General features: G+C 38.4%; 2 protein-coding genes across 2 annotated transcripts; both read right to left on the minus strand.

Annotated features, from left to right (window-relative positions):
* Window positions 1-2955: 2955 nt before the first annotated feature.
* Window positions 2956-5821, minus strand: LOC149008812 (uncharacterized). Its single transcript, XM_089162935.1, has 5 exons — window positions 5327-5821; window positions 4721-5222; window positions 4407-4608; window positions 3782-4270; window positions 2956-3698 (listed from the first exon to the last, which is right to left on the minus strand). Exons 1-5 carry the CDS (start codon window positions 5643-5645, stop codon window positions 3261-3263), a joined length of 1950 nt encoding a protein of 649 aa, XP_089019061.1. The 5' UTR covers window positions 5646-5821; the 3' UTR covers window positions 2956-3260.
* A 2474-nt stretch (window positions 5822-8295) lies between these two features.
* On the minus strand, window positions 8296-11703 carry LOC149008813 (ABC transporter G family member 1-like). The gene is made up of 8 exons (XM_089161613.1): window positions 10975-11703; window positions 10805-10884; window positions 10266-10730; window positions 10080-10166; window positions 9870-9998; window positions 9593-9784; window positions 9407-9493; window positions 8296-9317 (listed from the first exon to the last, which is right to left on the minus strand). The coding sequence occupies exons 1-8, from the start codon at window positions 11504-11506 to the stop codon at window positions 8652-8654; spliced, it is 2238 nt and encodes a 745-aa protein (XP_089017739.1). The 5' UTR covers window positions 11507-11703; the 3' UTR covers window positions 8296-8651.
* Window positions 11704-14142: the final 2439 nt, after the last annotated feature.

The raw sequence follows: 14142 nt of genomic DNA on the forward strand, positions 1-14142 counted from the left end.
CCAAATAGTTAATTTTATAAATTATGACTGTAGATTTGAAATCTCTAAATTTTGAAATCTCTAGATTTGTGTAATCAAACAGGCCTTTAAATCATATCATACTATTGTACATTCAAAATTGGCAAATCTCTTATTGGACATAAATGTTTTTTTTTTTTTTAACTCAAAATATTTCTTATCATCTCATACTATTATCTAAAAGTATGTGCTTTTAAAATGAGTAATCTCTTATGGGATACAATCGTCCCTTTTTTAATTAAAAAGACTACTTATAAAGCTATCTTTTTTTTTTTATATACAAAAAAATAAAGAAGAAATAAACTTGTTTGTTCTAAAAAAGAAATTTACAATTGTAAAAAATAATAACCTAATCAATAAAATATGAGATGAGTATATTTATCACATAATCCAAACTTTAACCTATGTATGTATGTGAATCTTAACCAATCAAGTATATGCACGTTTGAAATTCCAAATCCAACCTATAGCTTCCTAATTCAAGATCAATTCTTATATATATAGTTTAACATCCTTCTCTCCACTAATGAAGAGTGATTTTAATTTAATCGGTTAAATTTAACTTTTACCGTTAAATATATTTCTAAAACTCAAAAATATCCTTGGCTAATTTTTTTTTTTTTTAAACCCTAAATTATTGTAATCACCATAGTATTTAAATACTATATTACCCTTAATTAAAATAATTGTTAAAAACCAAAACACCATAGTTAAACCCTGCATTGTCATTGAAATTTTTTCAGACACTTTTTATTATAAGGATAATTTTGAAAATAAACAGTAATTTAATTGTTTTCACTAATAAATTTGACAAAAAATCTAATTTTTGAGTCTATGTTATTTTTAAACATAAAGTGGGATGTCAGTACTTTAAGGCCTCCATTTTTGGGTGTCAGTGCAATTTACTCTTTTTATAATATTCTTCGAAGTGGCTACAACTTATAAGTTGTACACAACAAAGTCTCAGATTCTGAGAAGGGATTGATCAAATGTTTGTTTATTTTTGGCAAGAGAAACTATTTAAGTAGATTTTTGCCAAATAAGTGTTTGACCAATGTGTCACGCATAGACTTCAAATTATATATCCCTCCCCATACCCTAAAATTCATACCCGACCCATCAGGTTGAGAATATCTTAATCTAGTTATTGGTTGTTAAGGTTAACCGCTCTTGTAATAACGACTTTTTTCTTAACAAAAAAATGAATAAATAAAATTTAATAACGACGTTCTTTCCTCTTACGTGAGAAAAAAAAGAAAGATTCTTTTTTTTTAACCAGAAACTCAAAAATACAACAAAAAAATCGATCCTAGACGTAGAATAAACCAGACCATAGGAAAAGACTAATCCGCAGATGCCTAGGTGATGCATGCCTTCCCAACCCATGTTTTCTTCTTGCTATGATGCACAACTTGACCTTGCAGGCAGCTACTTGCATACATGATTTTTAGTTGCTGCTCTGCTTCAGGATGATTTTATGCAGCTACTCTGTTTAGTCTAATGTCATGGCTAATTGGATGACTGTGACTGTTAGAACTAGGATCAACAATTTTAGACATGAGATATTTTGTGCTCCAATGCTATCCATGCTTTGATTGTATGATCCCACTTGATGAGTTGCTGTTGCTGTTCACCGTCAACACTCAAGTCATTGCAGAAGTGCTGGTGACCCTAATTCTACTGGAGTTTCAGTTCCATTATGATATACTTGAATTTCCTTTTGAGAAGGCAAACTAAATATGCCCAATGAGCCTGTGCTGTTGATAATGAAGTCTATTAATGTTTCTTGGCTGAAGTAGAAAGACCCAAAAGCTCTTTTCCTATTTAATTGTGTTTAAATGTGCTTGATAGTGAAAGTTGTACCTGGAACTCTGGAAGAGCTAATGTTTCAATATTTGTTAAACTTCGAATGGGCTGATTGTATTTTCCGGATTGGTTTCATGATATCGTACAAGCCGTTGCGTCAAAAATTCGTTGTCTTACCTTGCTGTTAGGGTTCCCGATACTCTCTCCTAAAATGTTTCCTCTCCTGTGAGTCTCTCTGGGGCTTCCGACTACTACCGGCAAGTACTGGTTTTTCCTACTAGTTAGAAATGAAGATTGGCCATATGGGATTACATGGCAGTTTTGTGACAGTTTAAAACAAATTTGGATATAGTTATTCGATATATTTAATTAAACTTGAAATCATTAGAGATGACATTCTTCTTGCTTTTCTTTAGGAGTGGTTGACTTACATGTGCATTCGGATTGTTTATCTATTATTAATGTTTTCCATAGTCTCCAATCATCTTTAGATTCGATCGATGTGCTATACTTAGTTTTGGATATTTTGGATATTTTGAATTTTTATTTTCTTTTTGGTAAGATATCTTTTAATTAGTTATACTCTTTAGTATTGACAATGGTTTTGATGATTTTCTAGTTAAAGGTGCATGTACGTTTTATTTAGATAGGTCTTGGTAGGAGTATTCTATCTTTGTTCATTGTTGATACTTAACTCTTTCCTTTATTTTTGTTGAGTGCGAAAAAATGTATGAGCCGATGCGTTTTTTTATCAAGTGCAAGAAAACCAACAAGCTTTCAAGTATCTTTAGTTTTTTGGTAATTACAATTTACAGCCCTTGCAAGTCTTAAAGGCTTGAATTATTGGAGTGGGCTTGCGCCAAAGTTGAATGATACCTATAAGCCAAAACCGGCATTGTTGACTTAAAGACTTAATATTTGCCACCAGAGGGTGATTGCTCACCTGCTGGTTACTAGCTCGTATTAAGTAGTTGGGTCATCGCCCCATCTGGTTTGAAAAAAAATTTCCCCCATCAATCTGATGTGACTAACACTAGGTACTTTACTCTAAAAAAAGAAAAAAAGAAAATTAATACCATTCTTCTTCTACTAACCCCACAAAACTTCTCCCCCTCCAATCCCTTAAAAAAAAAAAAAATTTAGAGTAGCAGGTCTGCAGGTGAAGGACAATTAGTTGGAATCAGTCTTGTTTTATAAATTTGAAGAATTTGAGAGATAAACTCGTATTAATTGGAATAAATAAATAAATGAATAAATACAACAATAGATGGCTTATGAAGATATGTATCATGGATTACTTTGATGTTGAAAGATATCCCAGACACATACGTGTTTCAAAATCTTAATTAGGGTTGAAAGAGATGGAATCCTACTTCGAACCCCCACAAAAATTTAAAGAAAAGAAGAAGAAGAGAGAGAGAGAGTAGGAACCTGGCCTACACCCTAAAATGGGCCAGGATAGGATCTATTTCCTTGGGAATCTTGCGCTGGGGAGGGAACTTTGGAAGAAAACTCGCTACATGCTTTGCAGTCTCCAAGTAAGATGCATATTTACTAATCAACTCAAGGCTCTTCTTTCCCTTATCCTCCCTTGATCCGTTGCTACTGTTGTTCATTTTCAGCCCATTCATGGCTCTGCTCAGCGATGAAATACCCAGGCCTATCGTATGATCTTCCCCTAGTAGATTCTCCATGAAAGCACTTGATTTGAAACTCCAGTTTCCAGTTCTCCAGTTAAATTTATATAGTGGTAGGAACCGCTGGCCATACGTTGCAATAAATTCGAGTGCAGCCAGAATGAACTCAAACTCCTCGGTTGCCATGTAGTAGGGGAAGCTAACCCTAGTCCATCCAGGCTTGACACCATTGTAGCCCTACAAAGAGAAAATTAATTAAAAGTTACGTACCAATTAATGAGTGCTAGCTTAGCGTCGATCCAAAAGTCTAAACTACTCACCAGTTGGATTGCAGAGCGAAACTGTATCGAGCGAATTTCGTCCACGCCAAGTAGATGGTGACCGTAAGGTGCAGCACAAGCGCAACCGGCTCGAGCTTGGATGCCGAAGAGGTCGTTGAGGAGTTTAGCCACGAAAGGTGCATGAAGAGGCTTGCCTCTCCTGTTGCCGGACTCTGCCCACATATAAAGATTGGTGTCACCTCTTCCATCTCTACCAGCGCCGCCGGCATAAGGAGAAGTGGTTGTGGAGAAAATCAAGAAAGAGATGATGGCGTGTCTGGGTGCAGTCGTATTTCCCAACACCCATATGTTTGGATTTGGTAAGAGCCTTTTCAGGGCTGCCTTCACGAACGAATTTTCTTGTTTTTCAATTAAGTCGCAACCAATGAATTCCTTCACCCAGAAAACCATTGCGGCTCTTATCTTCTGGACTATTGGTGGAGTCCCAGCATCCTCCCTCTCTTCCACATCATCATTGTATAACGTGTACTGAATCGTATACGTATGTATATCAGATTAATTAGTCAAAATCAGCTATATTAATTTAATAACACACCTACTACAGTACGTACTGTGATTGATTGATTAATTAACTCAATTCAATTCAATTCGCATCAATGGATACCTCATCACCGAAGCCATTGACAAAATCAACCGTTCCACCTCCACAGGTAGAAGGCGCTGAAGACCCCAACTTATACAAGGCCTTGTTCATGAGGAGGATGCCAGGGGTCCCGGGTCCACCAACGAACTTATGTGGGCTCAGAAAAATGGCATCATAACCTTCAACTTCTCCAGATTTCATGTCCATCTCTACGTAGGGACCGCTGTATATACATGCATGCATGTGTATCAACAAATGCAATCTAATCTAATTTCAACCAACCAATTAATTAAGCCATATATGTATGGGACTGGGAGACATATATAATTAATTACCTGGTTGCGTAGTCAAAACAAGCAAAAGCACCATATTGATGAAGAAGACGAGCGATGGAACCTGTTTCTGAGTAAATTCCAGTGACATTGCTGCAGGCTGAGAAAGAACCCAACATCAAACGGTTGGAATCCTTGTAAGCCTCAAGTTGTAACTTGAGAGATCGCATGTCTAGCAAACCCTCATCATCAACGCCGATCTCTATCACTTCGGCCAAACTATTGCGCCAGGAGAGTAGGTTGGAATGATGCTCGTATGGTCCAACAAAGACCAACCATCTCTCCTCCTTCTTCAGGGTCTTGAGTACCCTATCTCTCAGAATTGAAGGCACCGTGATTCCCATCACCTCCTGGAGGCGTTTGATCGCCGCGGTGGTGCCGGAGCCACAGAATATGAGTGCGTCCTCTGGTCCTGCGCCTAAACATCTCTTGATGTATCTGCTAGCCTCTTTCACCATCTCACTCGTCTTCTGACCCACGTAGCTGTCACTTGTATGTGTGTTCCCTATACATCCACAATCATATATAGTTGAATTGAAATTGTGAAATTTCTTCTATAAAATTAAGTTACAAGCAGGAGGGAATAATGTGACATTTTTATATATATACCATAGAAAGGAAGGACTTTGTTGATGATGAAGTTCTCGATGTAGTGAATGCCTCTCCCGGAGGCAGTATGATCAGCATAGGTGAGAATTCGCTTTCCAAAGGGAGTATCGAATTCGACATTTCTTCCAATCAATTGTGATCTTAACCATGCGAATTTTATCTCTGGAGGATCGCCGTTGGCCACTCCCATTGATTCAAGAACCACCCCAAAGGACTGATCGGGTTGTTGTTTCTGACGATGATGAAAACTGGTGTTTACAGATAGATGGGAATTCATAACAGGATAAGTACTGTCGTGGCGTCCTTCCATCCTTCCCATGGTTTGCTGAAATCCATGTTCATAATAGTATTTATTGAAGAATGATACACAATACAATGATAGTGATTGACGGTGGAGGAGGTTTTACGTAACCATGAATTAGTAAATAAGGGTAATGAAAGTCAATGGACAATGGCTGAAGAAACGTATTGAGCAGAGAAAGAAGACGAATGTAGTTGTTGTATCCCGTGAGGTGTCGACTGCGTGGAAGTGGGTATATATATATATATAGATTATAGATAGTGGAAAATGGGCAATACCCATATAAGGAATATGACAATAAATGAATTGATTTATTGGATTTCATATGTTCAAATCGACCGCGTTTAGACTAAGTCGACCCACCATTAAATTTCTCCGCTTGGATGAGCAAAGAATCCATGGCATCAGATGAGAGAAAATTGTGAAGATGAAAACGACACGCAGGGGGAATAATAACAAGAAGTCTGCTCATTGCTGGCGTGTTGTCCGCAGCATGTATGAATTTTAGGTTTTGTAATTAATAATCAAGAAAAGTCAAATTTAGTGATGCCGTGAGACTAGACAGACGCATTTCAAATGCGTAAATTTGTCTCTGTCGCCTCGTCGCCCAAACCAGAACCATCAAAATTTGTAGTTGCAGTTCTTAAACAAGAAGTGTAGCTCTGGACTTTGGAACTAACGGGGTTTTGTAGACAGTTTGAACCAGCAAGAAAACCAAAATTTGGGAATCGATCAACAGCATGTGCGAACATGTGGATCGTAGAAGTGTTTACATTTGGTCAGATCATAGATTTGAGTTTTCTTGATTATTAATTTACAAACCCTAATTTCGTCCAAGTTGCAGACAAAACAAGACAGACGACGAGAGTGAAGCGGTGCAAATTCACCTCTGTTTCACAAACCTGAATCATAAAAATAGGTAGCTGAGTTCTTCTTTGTATTTTGGGCAAATTTCGTTGACGTAGCAAACCGTCAACTACTGTCACCCTTCCCTCTTCCCTTTTTCCCATTAGGGAGTTCCATGCACAAGTCAACATTCATGGTGAACTAGATATATTTCACGGAGAGTTTTACGGTTTGGAAAATAGGAACCGACTTAACAATCTTGCAAAAACACGTTTGTTACTTTGTAAGTGTCGAATTTTCAGGCACAAGTCAACATTCATGGCAAACTAGGGTATATTTCACAGGGAGCTTAATTTACGGTTTGGAGAATATGAACCGACTTAACAATCTTGCAAGAATAAGTTAATTGATTACTTTTTGAGTGTCGAGTTTCATGAACAAGTCAACATTCATGGCGAACTAGATATATTTCACAGGGAAAAAAAAGAAGTAAGTTTGTTACTTTGTAATTGTCGAAACAATTTTAAAATGATCTCTGCCCGTCTTCATCACTTTTTGGCATGAAAGTGCCCAAGGAACTACTCTCTGAAAAAACACTTTATGAACCTACCCCCTTGTCATTCTTTAGAAATTTTTAGCACGGATGTGAACCCACGAATACAAGTCCCGTCTTAATCTGGGCTTTAACCCAGAACCATGGGATAGTATATACCTACTTGTCAAAATGCTATTATGCCTCTCCTACACAAGGCAAGATCAATGGCTTTGGGGGTAGCTTCAGTGAATGTTTTTTTGTTTTTGTTTCTTTGGCATACTATCTGTAGATGGAGAGGAATAAAAGAATACATGAAAGGAAGCAACGAACTCCAGAGTGGATGGTGCAACAAGTTTTAAAAGATTTTGGCCATTGGTCAACATGAGTTTTCGATCCTGACACAATGTGGTAAAATGACGATAGAGGTGCTACTGTACGTACGTTGACAAAGTCTATTAGACTGAAATTAAAGACAATCAAAGTGATTCCGCCTCAAGAGGTTTGGGCGTGTCTGCAACAGGGTTTGGTTTAAGTTGAACGTTAAAAAATCATCTTTAAGGAGAATGTAGGCATATTCAGAAGCAAGAGTTATTGTTTCATATAGAATTTTTCTTGGGGGTGAGAACAAATTATGAGGCTGAGTTTGAAGCTTTGATGCATGGATTGAAATGAGCCAAGTCATTGGTTTTTTAAATTAAAACAATAGGTGAAATGCAACTCAGCCATGGAAGCCGGTTGGTTGAAAACTAAGATCCACAACTCTGAGTAGAGAGATCGTGGGCCCCACAAAAAAAGAAAGAAAGTAATATTCCTGGTTTATTTTATAGCACTGGCGTGGGATTACAGGTTATTAATTTTTAAAATGTATGGAGTGGAAGTTCTCTTATCGTTATCCGGAAGAAAATGTTATAATAGATTTTTTAGCGGGATCAGCAGCAAGACTTTGCACTTCAGGGTGCTAGATGTTTGGCCAGAGATGATTATTTGGGAGATGGATTTTGATACAGTGAAACTGCTTTTGTTTTAAGGGCGTATTGAAGAAGTGCGCCCACAATGTTGGTGATTCTGTGAAGTTTCTGAGGTTGAACTGTTGAAGAGTCTGTAAATCTAATGTCCTGCTTGGAATTTTTCATAACACCAAATGACCTTCCGGTGAAGAAAGAATTAATCAAAATGCTATTATAAAATTACAGCTGATTGACAAAACTCCGCCTGTCATTTTCTTTTGGACTAGTATTTCGTATCTATTTCAGATTCTACGTGGATTTATATATGCATGGGTGTAGCTCTTGTATTTTGAATTTATCGTTGTGAATTTAGATGATTCTCAAACATTAATCCTTACTTACTAGCCGTATGTAATTTGATTCCTTGGGACTTATACACGAAAATTTCACTCTATATTTGCCCAAAGAATAAAAGTTTACATAGAACTATTATCCTTCAGAGAGTATGAGTCAAAGGCTAGCTACGACTCCTTAGTAACAATAAGATCACTAGCTAATTCACAGAACATTGTACTCAGTAACTCAAACATGCACTGGATTCCACAAACAAGGAACCCTAGATTCAAATTAAATTGCATCATTAATTTTGATGATCACGATCAACTAGCTGCATCTTCATTTCTCTTCCACTATAGGTTATGTCTTCGAGGAATCCACCACGAGATTTGTTGTTTCATTAGGAGGAACGGCTAGCCAACCTCTGATGATAGGCTTAACCTTTTCGGTGGTCTTAATGATACCGAAGAACATGAGACGATACAAAACCACCATGCCAAACAAGATTGCAAAATCAACCCACTTAGAGTAGCCCATCTCCACTTGCCATATGTTTCTCAGAATTTCATCTCCACTGATGGTGGATGATCCTCCTCCTTGATTATTCGGAAACGTTAACCCTTCGAACTCGTTCTTGTAAAACCCTTGGTTAGCATACTTATGGAAGGCGATGTAGTACATGGGATACTTCCACATAGGCTTAGGTAGATCATCTGGCAGCCGAAAAAAGCCACCGTTCAACATCATCACTCCTTGAATCCCAGCTCCGGTGATGATACCCATAAGGAAATCTGGTACAATACTTGCCACGATCATCATTAAACTCTCTACCAACGTTGTGCACATGAAAAGCACTAAGGCAAAGTAGGCAAAGTGTTCAATTCCTTTCTGTAGACCAACAAGATAATAAGCAATTGCTCCAGGGATCAGAGAGTTTATCATCAAATAAGGAATGGAAGAGAGTGTATTGCCAATAACATATGCACCCACGCCATAGTGCCCATTCAACCTCTCCCTTTGAAAGATCTGATTTCAAGACAAAAACTATATATATATATAAGCTCATCATCAACATAAATTACTATACAGACCCCAAATTAACTGACTAAACTCACCTTCATGTCTTCGACAAAAGAAGGGAATCCACCAATAGCCATAAATGTTAAGAATGCAGCTACAAACATAAGCATTGAACCTCTGGCCTGAAATTAAGTTCCAGATTTTCAGATATGTATAACTCGATCGATTGACTAATTATTGTTAGATACATGCATGTCTTTCTCTGCTATAACATGATTTACCTGAATTGATCCATAAGTGTAACCAATATCATAATAGATCGTGCCCACACATAAGCACAGAGCAATATAGATGGCAAACCGCAACCAGTAGTAGCCTAGATCACGAAACATATTCAAACAGGATCTTTTCGTGAGAACCAAGGACTGGGTAAGGAATCCTGCTTGGCTCCCTTTACTCACTACTGCTCCTTCCTTCAAAACAAAATGACCAATTACTTAAGCATTAGATGGACGCAGAGAAGCTAGAAGAGTAATTAATTACTCGGTCTTTACATACCCAATTCCGTAACTGAGACACCCGTCGCTGAACTTGCTGGTATGTTTCAGATGTCTTGTATGAATCTACAAGGATTTTAATGGCTTCCTCCGTGGTTATACTTTTGGCATCAAAGCCTTGTTCGATGTCCTGCGCCGGCACCCACAGTTAAGAATCTCAGGGCGATAAGCTAAACGAGATTAGTAAAATAAGTTAACAGAGGTGAATTACCTGCTCAAAGTCTTTGTTGATTGTTCTGAGGAAGTGATCTGATGGGTTCATCAAAGTTGGACATGGGAACCCGTTTAGAACAAAGAACTGTATCAAAGTGATGAGATTAAAGTTGTTTCATGAATGATTCCATAGCTTTAGTAATGCTTCTTAGTTGAAAGAAGAAGAAAAAAAATTGTCTCTTACCTCACTGGCTAGAGACGCAGGGCCGAAGAAAACCGTAGCTCCATAGGAGATAAGACAGAGATTGTCAAAAAGCGCAAAGACTTCCGTGCTGGGCTGATGGATGGATGCGATTACAGTCGTGCCATGGTGGCGTGCGAGTTTGGCTATGCGGTTCATCACATGGAACGATGCGGCACTGTCTAAGCCGCTGGTGGGTTCGTCGAGGAAGAGGAGCTTGGGGCGAGTTAAGATCTCTATGCAAATGCTCACTCTCCTCTTCTGGCCGCCGCTAAGTCCTTTGATGCTCAACCCTCCTATTCTGGTATTGATGGCGTCTTGCAAACCCATCTCTCTGATACTTGTCTCTGCTCTCTCCTTCTTCTCAGATTTTGGCATCGAATCGGGTAGTTGCAGCTGGGCCGAGTAGTAAACCGCCTCTCTCACCGTTAGTGTGGTCATTAGTGTATCGTCTTGAGTCACATACGCCTGATAAGAAATGCTGATCGATCACTACATGAGTAAAGATTGAGCAACTCGGGAAGGCTCGTTATGATCCTTACCGAAGTGCCAAACGCCAGCGCTTGTTTGCGGCCATTCACGAGCACCTCTCCAGATTGCCTTGTATTTGAACCAAGACGCCCTGCAACAGAGAAAATAGAATGGAATTAATTAGGAATATTGAATTGATCAGGGGATCGTATGACATCATATATATCACACGAGTGCGTACCTGCGATAGTATCGACAAGGGTGGATTTGCCGCTACCAGATGGACCCATGATGGCCAAGAGCTCACTCGGTTGAGCGTATCCGGTGAGTCCCTGCAGAATTGCTCGTGTTCCAGTTTTCCCAATAGAAACTGTCACCCACAGCTCCTCCCATGTCAAGTAGACACCATTTCCCGTCACTGGATCCTCTGATGCAACATAATTACTAATATTAGCTCCTCCTCCTCCTCCTCCTCCTCGGCCACCATGGAAGATTTGGTTTCTCAGGGAAATGTTTCTCATCTCGGCTTGATCAAAAGGCAGGTTGGTCTCAGATTTGACATGGGCAGAAGTGAAAGGGAAGAGGGCATCGACAGAATTGGAGCTAGTGTTACCTCTATCGTACTCGGAAGCAAAGCTCTCCATTTCAGAATCGCCATCGTCTTTAACATCTACCGTGGTGATTGGGGTTGGTGGTGGTGGTGTTGATTCATGGTTGTTGGGTGATGTAGTAGGTGTCCATCTTGGGACACTGAATAGCACCGGTGAACTCATAATTATATATTGTTTGCAGAGGCAAAGGAGGAGAGTGTTTTATCAGTTCATGGTTAGGTTCACTGGGTTTCAACAAGTGTTGCAGCAGGACTATAAATAAGCAGTTTTGTTTTAAAGTAAATCTAAAATCTGCATTGGATGATATTGATATAGAAACCAATAAATGAGTTATCTCCTATAGCTAGCGGACCCAATTAGATGAGAAGAACCATCCGACACGACACCGGCCTTAATTTCATGCTGCGTTACGGCTGTTTCGTTTGACAATGCGGAGAGGTACGTAAGTGGTAGCTAGAATAGTTGTTTCAACACTTTCAACTTTCAAATGAAGAAGCAAGCAAATAAAGCAAGGGATTGGTTGAAATAAATTTATTAAGATTGAAAGGAAGAATGCTGAATCGTTTGGTGTTTTCGATTCTTGACTTTGGTTTTTTTTTTTTTTTCTTTCTATATTTTTTGAAAGTTAGAGAGATCTACATCCACTGTTTAAATTAAAACTCGCCCCGGTGTCTCAAAGAACTTCTCCCTCGAACAATTACTTCATTAATGGACAGCTCAAATGGTGTGGAAATGAATGGATATATACATTTAATTTGATTTGATTTGGATTTCTTTGTTGTTGTGTATGTAGATTAGTATATATTCATTTTCTATCTTTCTCATTATTTTCCTATTGTTTCCTTAGTCAACGTGACCCCTAAGTCTAGTTCTTGTATTCTCATTTCTCACTCGTTGTATTCTCATTTCTCACTCGGGTAGATCATGTATGACTGTGAGACCAAGGACTTTGGTTGTTTGTCGGTGGAATATATATCTGCATATCTTTCCACACCAATAGTCAATTGTGTGCATGAAATTAATAATTAACAAATGCATGGGCTTTTGACATTGGAGTTATTCTAAATTCATGGAGTAGAAATTACAGGGATCGAGGACCTAACGGTTGTTTGGAATTTGACATGAAACATCATCGTATCGTCATGCATGTGGATCAAGATTACAAGGAATAATTAACAACTCACTTGACTTATTTGGAAATTTGGAACTTCATATGTATATTCTCATTGTGTGACCTTTTTTTTTTCAAAATTTTGACGAAGTTAATCAACCTTCCCCACATAGCTAGCAGGTGCCAGAAATTGCAAGTTAAATGACTCAGGCTTGGCTTTCGAAGGATTGAAACTTGACAGCGTGATGCGGAAGTTTTTGTTGATATGTGTTTTAGAAATCACAGACAATCCAATTCAGGATTCTCCAGCTTGCTGCTTGGGTTGGGTATGTAATTATTTTGGGAATTTGCTTCCAAGTCAAAATATTCGTTTCGTTAAAAATTCGACAATTAATGATGCGGTTGAAACGTCAGCCATGGTGGAAAAAGGAAACATCAACCTAGGATTATTGCTAAGTTTGTATGTATATTACTTCTACCAAAAAACAGTTTCAATATTCCAGGCATCTTGTGGATGTTAGAAAAATTTTGCTAATTAACATAAGTATTTTCCCGCAAAGGTTCTGGTGATGTGTGATGCTAGTTTTTTATTTATTTATTTATTATTTATTTATTTATTTTTTATCAACGGGTGGGCTTGGGTTTGCCTTTATTGCACCAAATGGTATGCTGCTTCATGTGTAAGTTCCAAAGGTCCTTACTTCAGCAACTCTAGGGGAAGCTCTTTGCCTCCATCATGCTCTCCAAGAGGCGCTTAGATGCGGTTAACAATGGATTTAATTGAGCTCTAACAACCGGGAGATAAGGAATTCTCTGGCGGGGTTTGTTTCTCATCATTTGGATGTTTGTAATATTCTACATGTTGTCAGTAGTTCGCTTGATGTTTGAGATTTTGCTTATATTTTAAGAGTTGTCTAATGTCCTAGTAGACACTTTGGCTTGGAGGGCTCGATCACTACCGAGTATGACCGTATGGTCTGTTCCCTCTCCTTGATTGGTAGATTGTCTGCCCCCAGGTTGTTTTCTTGATAGTTTTTAATGGGCCCAAGCGTAACAGAAAATTATTTTTATATTGGGCCCTTCCATTCGGGGGGGGGCTGGTTTGTGAGTAAAAAAAAAAAAACAACACACCCATTTGCTACGGAACGTACATCTGTAGGGGAGATTAAACCCCAAAAATAGGCTCCTCAATCAAAAGAAAAAGAAGAGAGAGAATAAACAATATGCTTGCCTGCTCATACAGCCATTACACTCGCTCAAGACCCTCTTTCAACCTCGCTGAACTGTAAATCTAATCTTAACCGTAGTTCAACATTACGTGGAAGAAACATGAAAATGGGGAAGTCAAGATTCTGAAAAGAGGTGAGAAATTGAAGCCTTCGGAGACGGATGCGATGGAGAACCGATTGTCAGATATCAAGGCGACTGAGTGTTGTTTTGCGGGATCATATTTCAGAAGTTCTCCTCTTCCAAGTTGCCTTCCAATACCTCATTTTATCTTGAAGGAAGCTGTTGTGCTGTGATGAGTACCAGCTACTGCATCTCAAAGACTTATCATCTTCAGAAACTTTAAATTAGATTTGTTTGTTGAAAGTAGGAGTCATTTCATGTTCAAATTAGATTTGTATTTGTTCTTAGGCATCTGAATGTATTTCCGAGTATGTGACTTTTCTGGGCAAAGAATTGA

The sequence above is a fragment of the Hakea prostrata genome, chromosome 7, assembly GCF_041222555.1.
Source record: "Hakea prostrata isolate BN-2017 chromosome 7, UWA_Hpros_2, whole genome shotgun sequence".
In the NCBI taxonomy this organism is placed as follows: Eukaryota; Viridiplantae; Streptophyta; class Magnoliopsida; order Proteales; family Proteaceae; genus Hakea; species Hakea prostrata.

Coding starts and splice junctions, on each gene's coding strand:
- LOC149008812 (XM_089162935.1), bottom strand. CDS start 5,645: ATGGGAAGGATGGAAGGACGCCACGACAGTACTTATCCTGTTATGAAT. Junction 4,609..4,720: donor TGTTTTGACTACGCAACCAG/GTAATTAATTAT, acceptor ATGTATATACAG/CGGTCCCTACGTAGAGATGG. Junction 3,699..3,781: donor TTCGCTCTGCAATCCAACTG/GTGAGTAGTTTA, acceptor TTCTCTTTGTAG/GGCTACAATGGTGTCAAGCC.
- LOC149008813 (XM_089161613.1), bottom strand. CDS start 11,506: ATGAGTTCACCGGTGCTATTCAGTGTCCCAAGATGGACACCTACTACA. Junction 10,167..10,265: donor CTGCGTCTCTAGCCAGTGAG/GTAAGAGACAAT, acceptor ACTTTGATACAG/TTCTTTGTTCTAAACGGGTT. Junction 9,999..10,079: donor TCAACAAAGACTTTGAGCAG/GTAATTCACCTC, acceptor GTGCCGGCGCAG/GACATCGAACAAGGCTTTGA.